The sequence below is a fragment of the Prinia subflava genome, chromosome 1, assembly GCF_021018805.1.
Source record: "Prinia subflava isolate CZ2003 ecotype Zambia chromosome 1, Cam_Psub_1.2, whole genome shotgun sequence".
Taxonomy (NCBI): Eukaryota; Metazoa; Chordata; class Aves; order Passeriformes; family Cisticolidae; genus Prinia; species Prinia subflava.
In genome coordinates this window covers 19,981,335-19,999,504 of record NC_086247.1, presented here as the reverse complement: position 1 = coordinate 19,999,504, position 18,170 = coordinate 19,981,335, and the positions used below count along the sequence as shown (strand labels likewise).

Below are 18,170 nucleotides of genomic sequence, written 5' to 3'. Positions count from 1 at the left end.
ATTATTTGTACTTTTTAGTAACAGTTCAGTATTATATTTACTCATTCTTATGTTGGTGTTTCTGTGATCTATTATTCTTTTAACACCATGTGTTTTAAACTAATTTGAATCCTGCTGTTAGACAGCTGTTAATTGATTCCACCCTTCTGCAAATGATTTCTGTAGTGTCAGTACTGATGCAGATAACAAGAATGATTGCTAATAATCAATTATTTTTGAAACCAATCTAACCAATTTACTGTTTATTATTATTTTTTATTATTATTTTTTTTGAGACAAAACTTTTTACTGAAAGAAAAGTGCAACATTGCTTGTTTGTCTATTAAGTGGAAATAATTAGCAAAATATTAATTTTGAAAATGTTCAGAAGTAGAAATAAAGAAAAATCTTAGCATGTTTAAACTATTTAGAAGAGGTAAGCATTCATCAATGTATCTGAATGAACTCTTAAAGTAAAATATAGTTGTTTTATTTCTCTGTTTGCAGTTCTCTAAAATCATATTATATGATTTAAGGGCTACTGAATACTCAGGCAAAATAAAGGAGGACAAAATATTTTCTGCCGTTAGTCCAGTTTTTCTATCTCTGATGTTCTTGATTTAAGGAAAACAAAGTGAAGCAAAGGTATTACCTAACTATTTGTAGGTTAGCAATTGATAGTTAAAATCACCTCTTGTGTTCAGCAGTTTTTTCTGTGTTATAAATCTTTTCCTCGTGCAAATTGAAACTAACCCTTCTGCAATGCTGAATTTTTGCTGAATTACTTGTATAAAATAAAAATGTGTTTCATGTGTCTGTGCAATCATGCCAAGTTCACAGCAAAATTGTTATCAGTAGTGACTAATTATATTAACATTTTGTTACTACAGATTTCCTTTCATTTTGTTGATACAGCCTGAAGTCAGTGAATTCATATTTTCAGACAAAATTTAACAGAGATCAACATCTGCTCTACCAGTCTCACACATCAGTAAATTTACTGAACTGTAAACTTAATTCATATTCTTTGGAGATATTTAACTGGAATATATTCTAATGGTTAAAAAATGGTTTCTATAAAATAAAATTTCCAGGCATGGCTGAAATGAGGAATGAAATAGTCTCATGTCAGCTTTAGCTAATCTATCCCTTAGATATGTGAGTGTTAGAGATGTACTTCAGAACATTTTTTTAAAAACCATATTGGTCAAATGCAATAAACACCTTTTCTGTTTATCAAGCTAGGCTGTTTAATTAACTCGTGAGTTGTGCACTGGTTGCTTACATTCTTCATCTTTTTTGAGGGAGCAAGAAACTAAGGACAAGAAACTGAAAAATAAATTTAATCTAGTATAAAACTAGACACCATAGAGAAACTGTAAAGAGGCATCTTTACGAAAACTGGAACTGTTTAGAAGTCAAAAAATCCTTCTTTTTCAATAAGGGAGCCATAGCTGCTTTGAAGAATGTGCAAAATGAACTCTCCTGTATAGTATGACTCAGCAAAAGCAGAAGTTATAAGCAGAGAATGAAGAGTTAAATCTTTGCTAGCTAGCCTCTTGAAACCACTGCCAAAAATTTTGCAGATTTTTCAGTATGGCAAAGGAAGTCTGTGGAAATGCTCTCCTATATGAGTGAAAAGCAGGCAGACCTTAAAATTGCACAGAAAGTTTTCTGGGTTCATTGCACACATGGGGCTTTGGGTACAAGGTCCAGAGTGTGCTCAGCTCAGCTCCTGGCAGTGTGGGAACTGTTTGGCAAGGTGCTTTATCTGCTCCATGTCACCATTGCTTTAAAACTTCAAAGTGCCTCGACTTTTTTTTTTTTGAATATAATACATAGAAATACAAAATTTCAACTAGCAGAAGGACTACTCTTAAATGATCACTCAGGGACCAACAAATGCAGCTCCCCTGACAGGACCTGTGTAGCAAAGAAAGGATGAAGCTGTGTTCAGTGTATTTGATGAGGTCTCTAACAAGAAGCTATATCTTACATGGCTTTTGTGACAAAGTTCTGGTGGAAAAATGTCAATTTTTACCTTCTCTGAATTATTCTTTCATGCATTGAAAGGATCACATTTTGAGTGAAGCAAAATTACAGTATGTTCAGGAGAGATATTTTCAGTTTTAATTTTCCATCAACTTTATTCCTTGATAATTTATAGGAAAGAGAGAACAAAATTTTAAAGTATTGTTTAGTAAATTATAATTAGGTCTTACAAGTAGATGGCCAATATTCAGTTTTCAAGTAGCTGATGGCTCAGGCCCAGTGAAACCATTATTTAACTGACCCAAATCATCTTTTTAAAATTGATCCAAAGCTTCTAATAAATAATACTCTTCAAGTAAATGCAACTTGCTTCAGGTAGTCAAACACAACTTTAGAATGATATTTTCATGAATGTTTTCTCCAGCTCAAGTTCTATTAGTCTGAGAAAAGCATTATTAGCAGGAGGCTCCGACATCAAGTTTTGAGAGTGATATAAATACTTTTCATATTACAATGTTTCTTAATGTCTCTGACTCCTGAAATGAGATGGATACTTAATTTTTAAATTTCCTTTTCTACAGTGCATTTGGACCAATTTTCTAAAAACCTAAATCAAAGCAGAAGAGTGTTTTCGCTTTAAGGAAGAATACATATGAATGTCAAAGACTTTCAAGATACTTAGTTCCATTATGGAAATCATAGCCATCAAAGCTGAATAGCTGTCTTATATTCTTCTATGTTATATTTTAAGCACTTAATTCTATTGTGATGTGGAGGAGTTGAATAATTTAACTTTATGAGCAGGAGTACTTATTACAGTCAAGCTATTTGCATTTCCATAATATTTGTGATATCTGCAGTGCACTGCAAATGAGGTTTCCATTGGTGTAGGGTTATGGGTTGTTTATTAAAAGACCAAATGTCATGTATTGATAAATTACAATAAAAGAATGAGTAGGAAAAAATACATTTCATATTCCGTATCTGAAAACAATAAATCATTTATAGAATGTGCCTGACAAAGAGATTTTTGCAAGTTCTAGAGTTTTTTAACCATAGCAGAGGTTTTATTTTATGGTTGTTTTAAACAAGTAGCAATCAGAATGGCCTGGAGGATTTTTCTGAAAAGGTGTGATAACCTTTTCAGAAAAGGTGGTAATCCTTTTGACAAGAGAGATAGTGCTTAGTTCAGCTGGCAGCTGGAGGGTACATATCACCCTTAAAGTTCACTTAGCTTTTAAAGTTCCAGAGAAGTCCTGGAAAGACAGGAGCAGTGATTTTCCATGGTGGATCCAGCTGGAGGTACTTGGTGAAAGGGTTTAATTGAGGTATCTTTAAGGTAGTTAATGGTGAGAAGTGGATTAGAAAGTAGATTGAGGACCCAGCTGCTTTTCACATTACTGTCAACCATAGATGGTTTGCTATATTATGTCTTAAATGGAGGAAGGAAAATGACTGTAGTAAATGTAGCATGTGAGTTTAGAAAATATTTGTGCAAGTGATATAAAAATATGATGCTAAATCAGCACATCCTCCTCTCATTAACTTAGTTCATGCTAGAAAAAATAGTATTTTTTAGTAAGTCATGTGCATGTTACTCTGATGATGTGTTTCCTTAATAGAAATACAACTTCCTCAACAATAAGTCTACAATAATGTTTTTACATATACAGAAATCCATCATTTTATCCCTCTCAGCCTTCCCCCATGACATTATAGGCAGAATGTCAGCAGAAGACAATTGCATCCATATGAGGTCACTGTGACATGGGGTGATATATTAATTTATTTATATGTATATCTATACATACACACACATTTTGTGCATGTTTATATAATCTTCTATCTGTAGCTAAACCAATTCTTACTGTTGTGTTGTTTGTATTGCTGTAGATACAAGCATGGAGATGTCTGATACTAAAGCATGTGTACACTCAGACTGCTCCAAGGCACACGTGAGATTTGTCAAACCAGAATTTGTATGGCTTTGTGTGTTACACTGTTCATCATGGAGTTGATCCTATAAACTATATGTACTAGAGTGTTTTAATGCTTTGGAGGATCAAATTGATGGAAAAAATGTGGCTCTGAAGGCACATGATCTATAAGTTATATATATTGAGTATTCACAGTGCATTAACAGTATAGTATGTGTACATTTCATTTGTACACGTATTTGTCTCAATCTTGCAATGAGATTCACATGAATGAATGCCTGTATCTGATGAGTGCAGATTTTTACTATGTGGGGAACACAACTGAGTGGGGAAGTTATGTACACTTTTACTATAGCCATTACAGAATTTTTCAGGGATTGGGTAATTTGCTATTGGAACAACTTATTTTGGGATGTGGCATATTTTTCATCATCTGAAGTGTTCCAGTGAAAAATATTTATCTTCCTTAAAGCATTTTTGCATCTAATCTGTGTTGTCTTAATGAAGCTTTTATGTCTTTGCAAACTGTAGTTTGGGTAGTTCCATTGTTCTAATTGTCCCTTCCCATTGGCCATTCTGGTTTTAGCCTTATGAAACTCTGTTCATGTTACATTAGAGCGATTCCAGTTGAGTCCCCAGTAGCAGAATCTGTAGGGATTTTGTAAATCTTACTGAAGTTATAATTTGTGCTGGTGCTAACATGCCACTGTAACAAGACAGATGGGATATCTTAGCTTCACTGTAAGCAGATAGGCATCTGCATGATGCTTATAGAACTTGTCATGCTTCATACAAAGAGTTTCATTTTTGCAAGATTGAATTAGTTTTCTCATTTGTAGATGCAATTGCAAAGCTAAAGTACTTTACTGTTTAAAAGGCAATACTGGGTCCAAATCTTTCAAGCACAGTTTAATAATTCTATATGGTACCTAAAACAGGAAAGGGTGCCATTTTGCCAGTCACCCCACATGCCATGCACACTCTGCACTGGCAGTTGTGGTTTTCCCTTGCTGACCAGAGACTGCATTTCCCTCCTGGCTGTGAAAATAATGTCTTCTCTCCTATTAGATAGACAGAGCCCTTTATACTTTCCTGGGCACCAAGGAGAACCTCTTTCTCTTTCTCCCCTTCACTAAGTCGAAGTGTTTCCTTTCTTCTTCTGGGACAACTGTGACAAAAACAGGGCTTTGCATTTGCTCACCTTTTTTCCTGTCCTTCTAAACACCAGGCAGGATCTCCTGGTTGCTGCTGGCAAGGCTACCCTTCAGAATCAGTGGTCATTTTGTGAGGGCAGAAAACATTTTGAAAGGGATCTTAATTATAAAGGTAGAAAAAAATACAAGAAGAAAGGACTAAGAACACAAAAATAGCTTGTCATTTGTATTTTTATTTTTATTACTTAAAGTTTGAGTAGATCTACATTATCCCAGGGAAGGCCCACCTCTCAATCTCTTTTATCCAGGATCTTTGCTCCAGTTTTCTGCAGATCCATGTAGAGGAAAAAGCCAAGTATGATTCGGGACATGTCTGGAAAGTAGCATTTTACATGCTTATTAACTTGTTGGTAGAGGCAAGTTTTGAAGATCCACTTTGTTTTTTTCCTATTTAACTGATCCCTTCTAATCATGTAGCCAACAATGTTGTGTCTAACAGCAAACATAACATTCATTGTATGTTCCAGACACACCTTTATGAAAATATTACCTATAAATGAATCACATGCTTCAATTTATTGTCTATATCTAGGTGGTGTCAATGACATCAAAGAGTCAATGCTTTATGTGGCACAGGAACTCCATTCTGGTACTTGTCTTGCTCAAATGCTTGGACTAATACTGCTACCATCCCTACAGAGAGGGGAAGGATTGTTCTCAGCTCAGGCATCACTTTGAAACTCTTTTCCTTCACAACACAAAAAAGTGGTTTGTTTTCTGAGTTCAGGACTTCTGAATTCATCTGATTTAGAGAAGTGCTGCCATTGAATCTTTCTCTGTTTTCTGCCCTTGGCACAAATTATAGTTCTGTGGGAACTGAAATGTGTGGTTTTGAGCAGTAACAGCTGCTAAAAGAGTAAACTAACTGAATGATCCTTCTAGCCCTAATTTCCATGGTGATTATAAAACTCTGTGAAATAGAAGTTATATGATCAATTTATATTGTTGTAAAATGATTAGAAAGGATTATAAAATTTTGTTACTTGTAAAGCAGTCATGACTACTAAGTAGCCTAAGTGTTTGTATTCTATATTTTATAAAGTCATATTAGCATTTTTCCTTCAAAGATTTTTTTTTCCAAACAGTGCACCCTAAGCAGATTTATAGCATGACATGCTTTCTTCAATTTAGTACAGAGAATGTGAGAGCACATTCATAAAGAAGCGTAATGAACGGTATTTTTTTTCCATCAATTGGTAATTTTATCTTTTAACTAGCATTAACTGTATATTTTTACTACATAAAATATTGACAGAATTCTCTTTCTGCTTTCTTGCCATGATTATTTAGGAAAAGAAGCCCTTCAATATCAAGAGAACAGAGCAGAAGATACGAGCAAAGGGACGAGAGGGACGAATATTCACAGTATGCTACATCAGACAGTGCGATGCCCAGGTCACCATCAGATTATTCGGATAGGCGCTCACAGCGTGGGCCTCAGTTGTACGAAGAACCTGAACTGGGTGACTACAGAGATTCCAACAGGAGGAGCCGCAGGCGTTCCAAGGAGTATCCGGTAGAGGAAGAAGATGCACAAAGCAGGGAAGAATATGAAAGGCAAAGGAGGGAAGAGGAATACCAGGCACGATACCGGAGTGATCCTAATTTGGCTCGTTATCCAGTCAAGCCACAGCCGTATGAGGAACAAATGCGCATCCACGCCGAGGTGTCCCGGGCGCGTCATGAACGGAGGCATAGCGATGTCTCACTGGCAAACACAGAGTTGGAAGATTCTCGGATGTCCATGCTCAGGATGGAACGGCCATCAAGACAAAGGTCAGTGTCTGAACGCAGGGCTGCCATGGAAAATCAACGTTCATACTCTATGGAGAGAACTCGAGAGGCTCAGGGACCCAGTCCCAATCGTCAGAGGACCACAAATCATAGCCCTCCTACACCTAGGAGGAGTCCAATTCCTCTGGAAAGACCAGACATGAGGCGCTCTGATTCTTTAAGGAAACAGCACCATTTGGATCCCAGTTCTGCTGTCCGGAAAACAAAGCGCGAAAAGATGGAGACCATGTTACGGAATGATTCACTCAGCTCAGACCAGTCTGAGTCTGTCAGACCTCCACCACCAAAGCCCCATAAAACGAAAAAAGGAGGTAAAATGCGCCAGGTTTCATTAAGTAGCTCAGAAGAAGAATTAGCATCCACTCCAGAGTATACAAGTTGTGATGATGTAGAGATTGAAAGTGAAAGTGTTAGTGAAAAAGGTAAGATTTCTAAATTTTTGATTGTTTCAATATATAATTTGATTTGGTTTCAATTTTGGACATTTATTTTAACTGTTTAAATTGATTGCAACCACACATCTACAGCTCTTCACAGAGGACTCAACTTTATTGTGATGGGAATTGGGATTTTTTTTCTGATTTTGTGTTTCATTTACATAAATTTAATGATTTACGTGGAAAACAACAGCACAGCTCCTATAAGTATCTGGATAAGTTAAAGGAAAAGACGTGCCTACTGAAAAACCTGTCAATGAAATCTGCAAAGTATCTAAAGCTGGGCTGTCATATAAGGCCACGGTTTCATGTCCACTAATACCAGATTTGCGTGCTCCTGGATCACAATGAGTGCATATTTGATCTGGATCAAGTGTGGGCGCATGACCGCGTTTTTGTTGAATTAAGTGAAGCACATGGTACAGACCTTATGGCAGTCTCATGCTGTCTGCTGCAGGTTAAAGAATGTCTGATCTGCAAAAAGACCTGTGTGTATAAAGTTAACCCATTGAAGTTTTGAGACAAATTTAAAATTACTGATGCAGTTTAAACCAATGGAAGTTTCTTTTTCTTGTGGTGCTATGATGATTTTTGGTTTTAGTGCTTTTTAGAAATAATTTTGGAGTTATTCCAATGTCAGAAAGAAAACTAAGATTGATTGAAATGACTTCCCATCTTATAAAAATATAATTTATAATCTAAATATGAAAGTATTGAGGACCATGAGTTTAAACTCAATCAGATGAATATTATTAGTTTGCTTACCTTCATGTGTGTTGTTTTAAGCTTTTTTTGAGTTTTTGAGTTATTCTTATACCAGTGTATCAGTATTACTTCTCCTGAATGGTCATCTGCTGTTGTGGATTTGGAATAGAAAATTTACTGCTATTTATTATTATTAATAATATTGCCATCAAATTTGTTCTGAAGCAAGTAATTGACTCAAGTAAGTGAAATAACTCTGAATTTTTATATGTCACTAACCATAAACACGGTCTGATAAGTAAGGGGCAAGATAGTGTAGAATGGACGAAAATGTCACCAGGTCAAAGTAGACAGTTGCATGTACTTAAGTGAAACAACTGAAACCTTGACCCCCTGTCTTCCTGACGAGTAGAAAAAACTTATACCAATTTTATGGTGTTCATGATTTTGTTCTTAGAAGAGACCTTGAGGAGAATAAGGCCAATCAATACATGGGCAGTAGTAGCAAAATGTTTATTCAAGGTAATTCAGTGTAGGAAATGTATTATACGAAATAATATACAAACAACATATTTTTCATACACATAACACACAAAGCATATACATTTAGGATTATAAATGCATAGAAACATTTAGGTTGAAAACAATCTGCAAGATTATTGATTACCACTAATTTAGCACTTCCATGGCTTCTAACACATTGATAACCCTTGTGTCTGCTGCTGCATGGCTCTCTATCCCCTACCTCCGTGGACAGGCAGAATGAAGGACCCCAATGTCTCTCAGACACTGGAGTAGTTTATCTGTAACAAGTCTGGTTTCATGCCTTTCCCTTCAGATCTAGTTTAAAGCTTTCTCCATGACCCCTGCTAATGCCTGAGAAAAATCCTTTTCCCCTTTTGAGAGAGGTGACCCACATTTGTCATCAGCAGGCCTTGTGTCATGTAAACTGTAAAAAGATCAAAAACCTGCAAAATTCTCCTGGTGACACCAGGCTCAGAGTCAAGTACTGATCTGCTGGATCTCCCTCTCTTCCCTCCTCATTTCCTGCAACTGGGAGAATAGAGAAGAAGCCCACTTGTAGTCCTGATTCCTTAACCTGTCATCCTAAAGCCCTGATGTCTCTGATTGCCCTTGGACTTCTTATTGCCACTTTGCTGCCTACTTGAAAAATCCATAATGGCTGAGGGCCTTTCCAGGATAGGAACCTTTCACTTCCCAGTCTCAGGGATGCACCAGACTTTGTCAAGAAGTGGATCTGGTCTACATATTGGCCCTTCTGCTCCCTTCAGATGGGAGTTTAAAACATACTGTACAATTCTAGATTCTGTGTCAATAACGATCTTACAAAACTTATAGCTTTCACTTAAATAATTCTACATTTTAAGTGTCAAAGAAAACATTTTTCTTGATAACAATAATTAATACTAATGACAATGTCATGTCTGTCCTGATTTCTGAGGTAGTGAATGAAGCTAGATATTTGTTATCTAAATTAATTTAAAAGCTTGCAAAGATTTTGCAGGGGAAAAAAATGTTCCATACAGTTCTTTGTTAATCTTGATTGAATTAGTGCAAGCACTTTGTCCTGACATACGGAGTGTAACTGTGTCAGTGTGGCCTGCTGCTGGAACCATTGTGGAGAATAGCCTTGGTTTTTCATAAGGGAGAAGAGCAGCTGCTTGAACTGGGGAAGGATGTGACTGCTTCTGACTGTGTCTGCTCCCAGCCTGTGCTGGGAGGAAGTGACCACGCACAGCACCAGAAGTCATTCCAGCAGTAACACCTGTACCTGGAACCAGAGCCAGCTGGTGCCAGCCTCAGCAGCCCTGGCCACATAATTGAATAACATCCTCAGGCCCTCCTTCTTCTCCCCTGCTCTTTAACCACCAGAATGGAATTTGCAGAGGGACTGGGATTCCCTGAGCAAGGAAGGTGGACCTGGCAGCATTGACATGAAGGGCTGAGATGGTGTTTGGTGGGATGAGATGTGCTAAGAGCATGGTCAGGAGCTGACACTGTGACAGACAAGTTCATTCTTTAGAAAGTCAGGAAACAATGCATGAGAACAGTGTTAAATGGACATAGCTGAGATTACAAATGTGTTTACCTAAAACTCAGGTTGTGCCAGAATTAGATGTGTTTTCCAAAGTGAATTTTGTGCAGGTCTTCCCAGATATTGAAACTCTCTTTAGTGACGCAATCAAACACCAATTTAACAGTTGGTCTCTGCCTTTTTCTGTGAATAGGATGAACAATTCTTTCTTATTGTGTTATTCAAACTGTTCTGAAACTCACAGTATTTTTTCCACCTTATGTAAGAGACCCTTCTTCGCTCTTTCTGTGAATATCAGGCTTCTGGAACTGCAAAGACGTCTCCATTTACAACACTTATTGCCACTCCTGAGATCAGTGTAGCAGACAGTTCAAAGCTATATCTTCACGACAGGACCTCCTGCCTGTCTTAGGAAATACACTTTGGAAAGGCAAAAAAGAAGTTGCCTATAGTTTTGGAAATATTAGGTATATTGCTATTTTCCCTAATAATGAAAGATCAAAATTGCTTAAAATGTTAGAGAAAAACAATTCTTGAAATGCCAATGCTTTTATGAAATAGTAAATTTTAAATGGCTGTAAAATAGATCCTCCATCACTAAACACAGGGATTATAATGATGTATTTATCGATGTTCTAGACTGTTCAATTCACCAATTCTTTCTCAAAACCATCTCAGTTTACATGGTGCAGTTTGAAGGCTCTGAGAAATTTGGCTTATAAAAAGAGAACAGTTGTGATGGTATTTTAGTAGCATGAACACTGAACTATGTCACCTACATACTTCCAAATAAAGCTGTATTTTGTGCTGCTTGTCCAATTTAAGTGTCTTCTATTGTGAAGGACAGAATACTTTTTTATCTGCATGTTAAGTTAGATGTTTCTCAGTGCAATTCTAAGGAGTAGGTCTTAGGGGAGGTTTGAAAGGGCTCCCATAATTTGTTAGCCAGCGTGAAGTAGATGTGAAGCAGAGTGCTACTGGCTAATTCTGTGTGTCCACAGGCTTTACAGTAAATTTAAAAAATCAAACAGTACCACTGCCCATGTATTCCTTATGGCAATACTGTCACACCTGCAGTCTGCCAAAGGACCAATCTGAAGAGACTCGGGAAAGCTTGTGATCCCTGGGGTTGTTGTACCCCCACTCAGAACACAGGCACGAGAGCAGTGACCTGCAATGCAGCTCTGGGGTTCCATTTGCACCTTCTCCAAACACTTGAGGGTCTTAAAAGCCCTGCAAGGCTTTACAAATCTCTGAAACTCTAGGGATTCAGCAAGAGACAATGTCTGCATGGAAGAAGAGAATTCATTCAAGGAAAGCTAGGTGCGTGATAGTTCTAAATATTGCCCTAATTTGTTCTAAACATAAAGTAGGACATAGTAGATTCTCCAGTGACGGTAAACAGTTCAGGCATACGCGCGTACCGTGCTCCCAGCCCCTTTTCTGAGCACCCTGTGAGAGGTGTCTGTTTGCACAAATGGTGGCTGACATCTAACGTGGGTGGAATCTGTGGTGGGAAAGCCAAATGTGTTTGTGTTTTGTCAGTTCTTAAATATAGTGTTTGCTTTCACTCTTATTTTATTAAGACACGATAGATAGTTTTTATTACCAAAGAAACTCACATGCATAGAAAGATAGAATTCTTTAGGTTGGAAGCGATCTTTGGGATAAAGTCCCACTGTTAAGAATGACAAGTTCACCACTAAACCAATGTCACATCCATGCCTTTTAAATACCTCCAGGAATGGTGAATCAACTAGCTCCCTGGGCAGCCTGTTCCTGTTCCAGTGTTTGACAACCTTTTTGGTGAAGAATTTTTTCCTTATATCCATCTAAATTTCCTCTGCCACACCATGAGGCCATTTCTTCTCATTCTGTTGCTTGTTACTTTGGAGAAGAGTCTCACACCCATGTGGCTACCACTCCTCTCAGGTAGTTGTAGAGGGCAATAAGGTCCTCCCCGAGCCTCCTTTTCTCCAGGCTAAACATCCCCAGCTCCTTCAGCTGCTCCTCACAGCACTTGTGCTCCAGACCCTTCCCCAGCTTTGTTACCCTTCTTTGGACTCACTTCAGCACCTCAACATCTTCCTTGTAGTGAGGGGCCCAAAACCAAATCCAGTATTTAGAGTGCAGCCTCACCAGTGCTGAGTTCAGGAGGATGAGCACTGCCCTGGTCCTGCAGGTCACACTATTGCTGATAGCAGCCAGGATGTGGCTGGCCTTCTTAGCCACCTAGGCATGCTGCCAGCTCATATGCAGCCAGCTGTTCACCAACACCCCCAACACAACCTGCTGGACTTGAGCAATCTTAAAATATTCAACATCTCTGTGCTGTTGATTGAAAGCTGCAGAGTGCAGGCTATGTGAGCAGCAGTGTGTTCTTGGAGGACCAGGTGGACATGTGCTGTTCTTTGTCACTAAGCTCACTAAAAATGTAAATATATAGCCTTGCTGGTCATTTACAAACATATGAAAAACTGTCCTTTTTCATGATAAAAGTTAATGTATCCTCATGTCTGGAGCAGCTTCCAGGACCTACTTGTTTATTGCAGTATTGAAACCAATCTGGTATATAGCCAGTTTAGTTTTTGACAGATAATTAGGTCTGTTTGAAAACAACATGCTTGTCACAAGTTAGAAAAAGTGTGGTAGCTCACAGTGTGAGGAGCAGAGAGCACATTTCCTGAGTGCTACTGCTAGAAAAGTGCATATCTTATATGAGCAGAGATGCCAGGGAAGTGGGATTCCGTCATAGAGGTCTCACTTTTGAATTCAGAGAGATAAGGGACCTGATTTCAGTCCTGCTTGCGCCAGTTTCATACATCTTCAACAACTTTGGCTTCAGAGATATACTGAGCTAAATTAGATCAGAACGAGGTCATTGTTTCTAAAATCTGTTTCATTTAGGTTAGAGGGTTCCTGAAAGTCTAACTTCTCTGGAATGGATTATACTAGAAGGCAAAATTTCAGGAATCAGCTGCAGCAGTTGAAAAAAAGACTGAGTATTCACACAGTTTCAGTATAGAAATATCTTACAATTCAAAGTACAAATTTTAAATTATCATAAGAACAATAATTGATTATTTAAAATGCTGAAGTGTTAGACTTTTTTATTCAAATAAATTTTAGTGAGTGACAAAATGTCTTATTATTATTATTTCACTTAGTATTGCAGTGTAGGAGAATGTGTTTTTTTTCTAATGAAATATTTTTTCTTTTCAAAGACACCTCTACCTCTTATGTAAGGGAAATGTAGCTTAAATATATAAAGAGTTTGACTGGAAATTCGGAATTCTATTTTCCCATATTTTAAGTTTACTCCTATGAACTGGCTTCATTTTAGGTGCAGATATAAGTACTATTGGGAGATAAGAAATATTAGACTTTTCTCCATCTATTTTTAAGCAAAAAGTCACTGCTTTGAAAGTACTTCTTACAACATTGACTAAGAACTACCTAACTACTTTAAAATATTTAAATTTTAAAATTCCCTATGACATTTTTTCTAGATTTTTTTTCACAGATGTATACATGAGAACTAGAATGTTTAAAGTTACAGAAATTTCTAATCGTAGAGAATTTTTTAAAAACGTTTTGCCAAACCTTCTCCTACTTACACACTTCCATGTTCCTTAGAAGATATGAAAAGGGTGTGATCTTTTGCAGCATTTAGAGGACTCTACTGTAAAATATTTAAATTTTCTGTAATTTAAACTTGGCATAAGACAATAATATCCCTCATTGAAAAAGCCCTGCTTTTTCCCAGTTCTTGGCTGCAAAGTCAGATATTCACATCCTTATCATCACTCCTGCTGGCAGAAGTGTTCAGGCAGGTACACACTGCATCAAGCCAAGAAATATTTGTAGGATAGGTCTAACTAGGCAAAAAAAATGGTAAATATTAACATTTGGATCTTCGTTATAACATGATGATTGTCCTCTAAGATACTAAAATACATGCTAAGAAGATGGTGTGTAACTGATTATGCCTTCTCAGAATCTGAGGATAGACAGAGATTTCCTGAAGTAAGGAAGAAGAAATATTTTTATATAATAATCAGAGCATACAGAATATTTTATCATAAGTAAATGAGCATGGATAATTTCATAGCCCTTCAATTCAAACAGAAATGTCTAATATTCAATTTTATTGATTAAAACCTTGCCTAAATTGCAATCTGAACCTTCTGTGTGCAAATGTACAGCAATAATTAAAACTGTAATTCTTTAATCATGTTTCCTTTTGCTCTGGGACTTTGCTGGAACCATGGCTATAGCAGAAATCTTGTCTGGGCAAAAGATTAATAATCTTCTGAGATGATGCAACAAAAGATCTATGAGTTATTAATAAAGTATTTCAGTGCATTTGTTGTAGTTATCTATGGTTTCAGATGAGATTAAGTTTATTATTAATGAAACAGCAAGGTTTTTAATATTTTTAACTTACACAAAATTTTTATAATTGGATCCTAGCTTTAGATTACCTTTTTAACACTAACTGCAAGATGTAGTTTTCCCTGGAATTTGTGAAAATTTTCTGTTCTGAAGGTAAAGATGCTTCTTTTTCAGTTGAAACTGTAGACCAGAATTATATGATTGGTCAGTATTAAAAGTATTATAAAAACATTTTTGCTTTATCTACACCCTTTATTTTTAATCTTTTCCAAATCTGAATAGAAAACAAAAAAACCTTGAGTTATCATTCCAAGATAGTTTTTCACTATCCTTTACCATCTTGGCAGGTGGAATATTTGCCAAATAAAATCCATAAATATCCATTAACTTTTTAATAGTTATGAAAGAAATTGTTATACAAACATGGCTGGAAAGGGTGTCATCCCAAGAAATGCAAGGCTTCCAATGTTGTAGGTAATTCTTATCTTATTCAACCTGCTTCACTTATTTCAAACTACTATTTCTATTTATTGAATTTAGAAATTTTTACTTGGTAACCAAATTTTGCATCATGGCTAAATATTAATAATTAATACAGATTTGTCACAGATAAGGCAAAATGAAGACCTGCTGGATTTTGTGTAAAACATTTCTGTTCTTTACAATACCATGATAGAACAAAAAGTCATCATGGAGTTTTTCTTTTGAAGTTTTCTGAATATTTATGTAAATACTATGATGTTTTAGTCTTTTTTATAGAAGGGTCCAAGCAAACAGGAATAATGACAGCACAAAAAGAAAAAAAGAGACACAAAGTATCTCCAGAATACATGAAGTATGTGTTTTTCTAGTTATAGTTTTCTTCATACTTTGATGAAATCATTATTCTTATAATAAAACAAAACACTTAAATCTATCTGTCACAGATTAGACTCAATGTCATTTTAGATTATGCTAGTGCTTTCCTATGGTATAATTAAATTGGTTTGGCAGGTAATTTTGTTACTTCATCAATTAACTATCAGAAACTAAATGTGCAACTGTCAAATAAATTTACTTAATTAATTAAAAAAAGAGATTATTTAGTTGAGGGTATTTTATCAATTGTATGTCTTGTTTTTTCTTTTAAATTTTTGGTAAAAACATGTCTTTCTTGTTCTGTTTTTATTTTTATGTGTATTTTTTTAAGGGTAGGATAATCAGCATAGGAGAAATAGAGAAACCAAAGTGAAGGGGAAATAAACAGAACAGGCTGTACATATGTCATTCATGTGAAAACTGTTCCTAAGAAGCTCTGTCCTTTAGCCCTCTTGTCCAAGCTCCCCAAAATGTGCTATTCAAGACCTGGAGTTATTCACAGAAAGTGCTGGAGATTAAACTGAGTATTGTCAAGGGTCTGACCTGGAAGCATATGCTAGCCAGAAGAAAGCGTGCTCTTTCCATCTTTTCACCGTTCTTACTCCATCCAAGCCTCATCCATTGCAATTCACAATCTGGGCACCAGGAAGAAATATCTGATGTGAATAGTCTGGGCAAAGTGGCACCAATTTCTGTGTCTTTCTCAGTCTGGCTGCAATTTCAGCTGCAGCTGTTCAGGAGCTGCTGTGTGACAGTGAAGCTGTTCCTGTAGTGAGGGCACTGGCACAAGTGTGAGGTGTTAGACACACTTTGGGCAGTCACAGTCTTACAGAAACCCTTCCCAGCCAGAGCCTCAGCAGGTGCTGAATGATGAGTGCCTCAAAAGTTGTCTGATTCTTGATTTAGGAATGCAATTTCACTCTATTTCTAGCTAAATTGAAAAATTCTAGCTAACTTTTTCCAATAATAATATTATCTTGAAACTATATTTAAAACCCTATAAATGTGTTTTGAAGATTTTGGTGTCCGTCATTAATATCAAAAAACTATTAATGCATTTCTCCTGTGATGGTTCACTGATGTTGAAATTCTTATTTTCGGGGCAATCCTTATTTTAGCCTGGGCCCCCTTTGTACAACCCATCAAAGTCTTTACATTACTGAGTGGTTCTTCTCCCCTTTATTGAATTTTCAGTTTTTCTCTTATATAGTTTTTTTCACCCTTTTCTCTTTTTTGAACCCATGTAATTTTGGCAATAATCTGTTTGATCATGCTGCAGCACTTAATGGGCTTTCAGACTTGAGGATACTTTTAAAACAGTTTACTTCAGTTTATATTTAACTTGCTAAATTGTCAAAAGTGCTGTGGAAGTCAGGTACATCTGGTTTCTCCATTTCACCCAACAGATTAAGTAGTTGTTTCCAAGGAACATTTGAGTAGCTTTTATGAGCATGGAGAAGTGGATTGTGAAAGAAGTGTGTGGCTGGAGCTTCTGTCTCACCTGTTTATGCCTCACCTGTTTCAATAGAAAAGTGAACCTAAAGCCTGTATTCATGTAGCACTCTATTGTATGTTAAGCTATTCTTTTGAAATGTGTAAAGGCAAATGAACTGAATGAATATGTATAAAAAAATCCCCGTGTCACACACTGAGGTTTAGACTAGACTGAAGGCATCAATTCTTATGAAAATGTGCTCAGATCAATGGGATTCTAGAGAAACAGTCTATAGGAAATAGTTCCAGAGTTTATACTTTCTGCCTTTCTGAACATTTAGATTATGAATATCTTTTAGGTTCATAGTTATATAATCTGTTTACTTGGAAAATGTAAATATATGGACATTTGTTATATAATCTAAATAGAGTCAAGTAAAAGTTTTTATCACAAACCTCCTCACTATTTACTGTGTTGCCTATTTATAGGCCATTTTCTGTATACATCTATAGTAAGGAAAGGATGAGCTTGTGCTGCACTATGAAAGATGTTTAGATACTACAATTCTTACTACTCGTAGGAAGTGAATGTATGCAGTACGTTTCACTGGATTTCATAATTTCTAATAATTTTACCATTTCTGCATATTATCATTTGGTTTTATTTTTTTTTAAGTTAAGTTCTGAAAATCTTTTCATACTGAGAGTTTCTAAAAGACGAGTTCCTTTGAAAAGTCTTCATGTTCTGTTTTTATCACTCAATTTTAACACATTTAAAAAAAGAATGTTATGAAGCTAGGATATTGATGTGTTGAAGAAATTGTTCTTGAAAGCTTCTGACTGAAGGTCATCAGATTTAGGTTTGAACTTCAGTCTAATATGCAAGCACAATTTAAAGGGCTGGTTTATTTTCCTTCAGTGTACAAATTATATTTATGAGGCTGAAAGTTCCTGATTTTCTGACATATGTAATCAATTGCCTCAAGTCAAGCACTATGAGCCTTTACAAAAGCCAAGGCTGGTCAGTAGTTGAAATCTTCATAGATGTAATTCAGTATAAGCAGAGGTAGCAGGAGAAGTTGTTTTCTGCTATTTGTTTTGTGTGTATAGTATTGCAAGTAAAATTTAATCTCTTCAAACCTATGAATTTCATTGTAAATGTATGAAATTTTCATGGAAACTCAGGCCAGTAGAGTGGGTGAACCAATTTAAAGACCGCATAAAAAGCTGAGAAGTCAGCAAGTGCTAGTGTCCCACCTCAAGAGACTGAGAACACAAGGTTTTATCTTGAAGTGTGGCTCAATAAGGTGAGCTGTGGTGAGCCAGAAGCTTATTGTCATCTGGAATGAAAGCTCCATTCCTCATCCTA

The 18,170-nt window shown here is 36.4% G+C and overlaps 1 protein-coding gene across 40 annotated transcripts in view; it reads left to right on the top strand.

Annotated features, from left to right (window-relative positions):
• Window positions 1-18,170, top strand: part of RIMS2 (regulating synaptic membrane exocytosis 2) — a 446,716-nt gene that overhangs the window by 182,613 nt on the left and 245,933 nt on the right. For 39 of the 40 annotated variants that reach the window (XM_063389634.1, XM_063389477.1, XM_063389557.1 and 36 more), the window contains one exon: window positions 6,413-7,338. In XM_063389634.1, the coding sequence (XP_063245704.1) occupies window positions 6,413-7,338 (926 nt within the window). Of the gene's footprint in view, window positions 1-5,844; window positions 5,878-6,412; window positions 7,339-18,170 lie in introns of all 40 variants that reach the window. The other variant, XM_063389615.1, reaches the window with a different exon arrangement.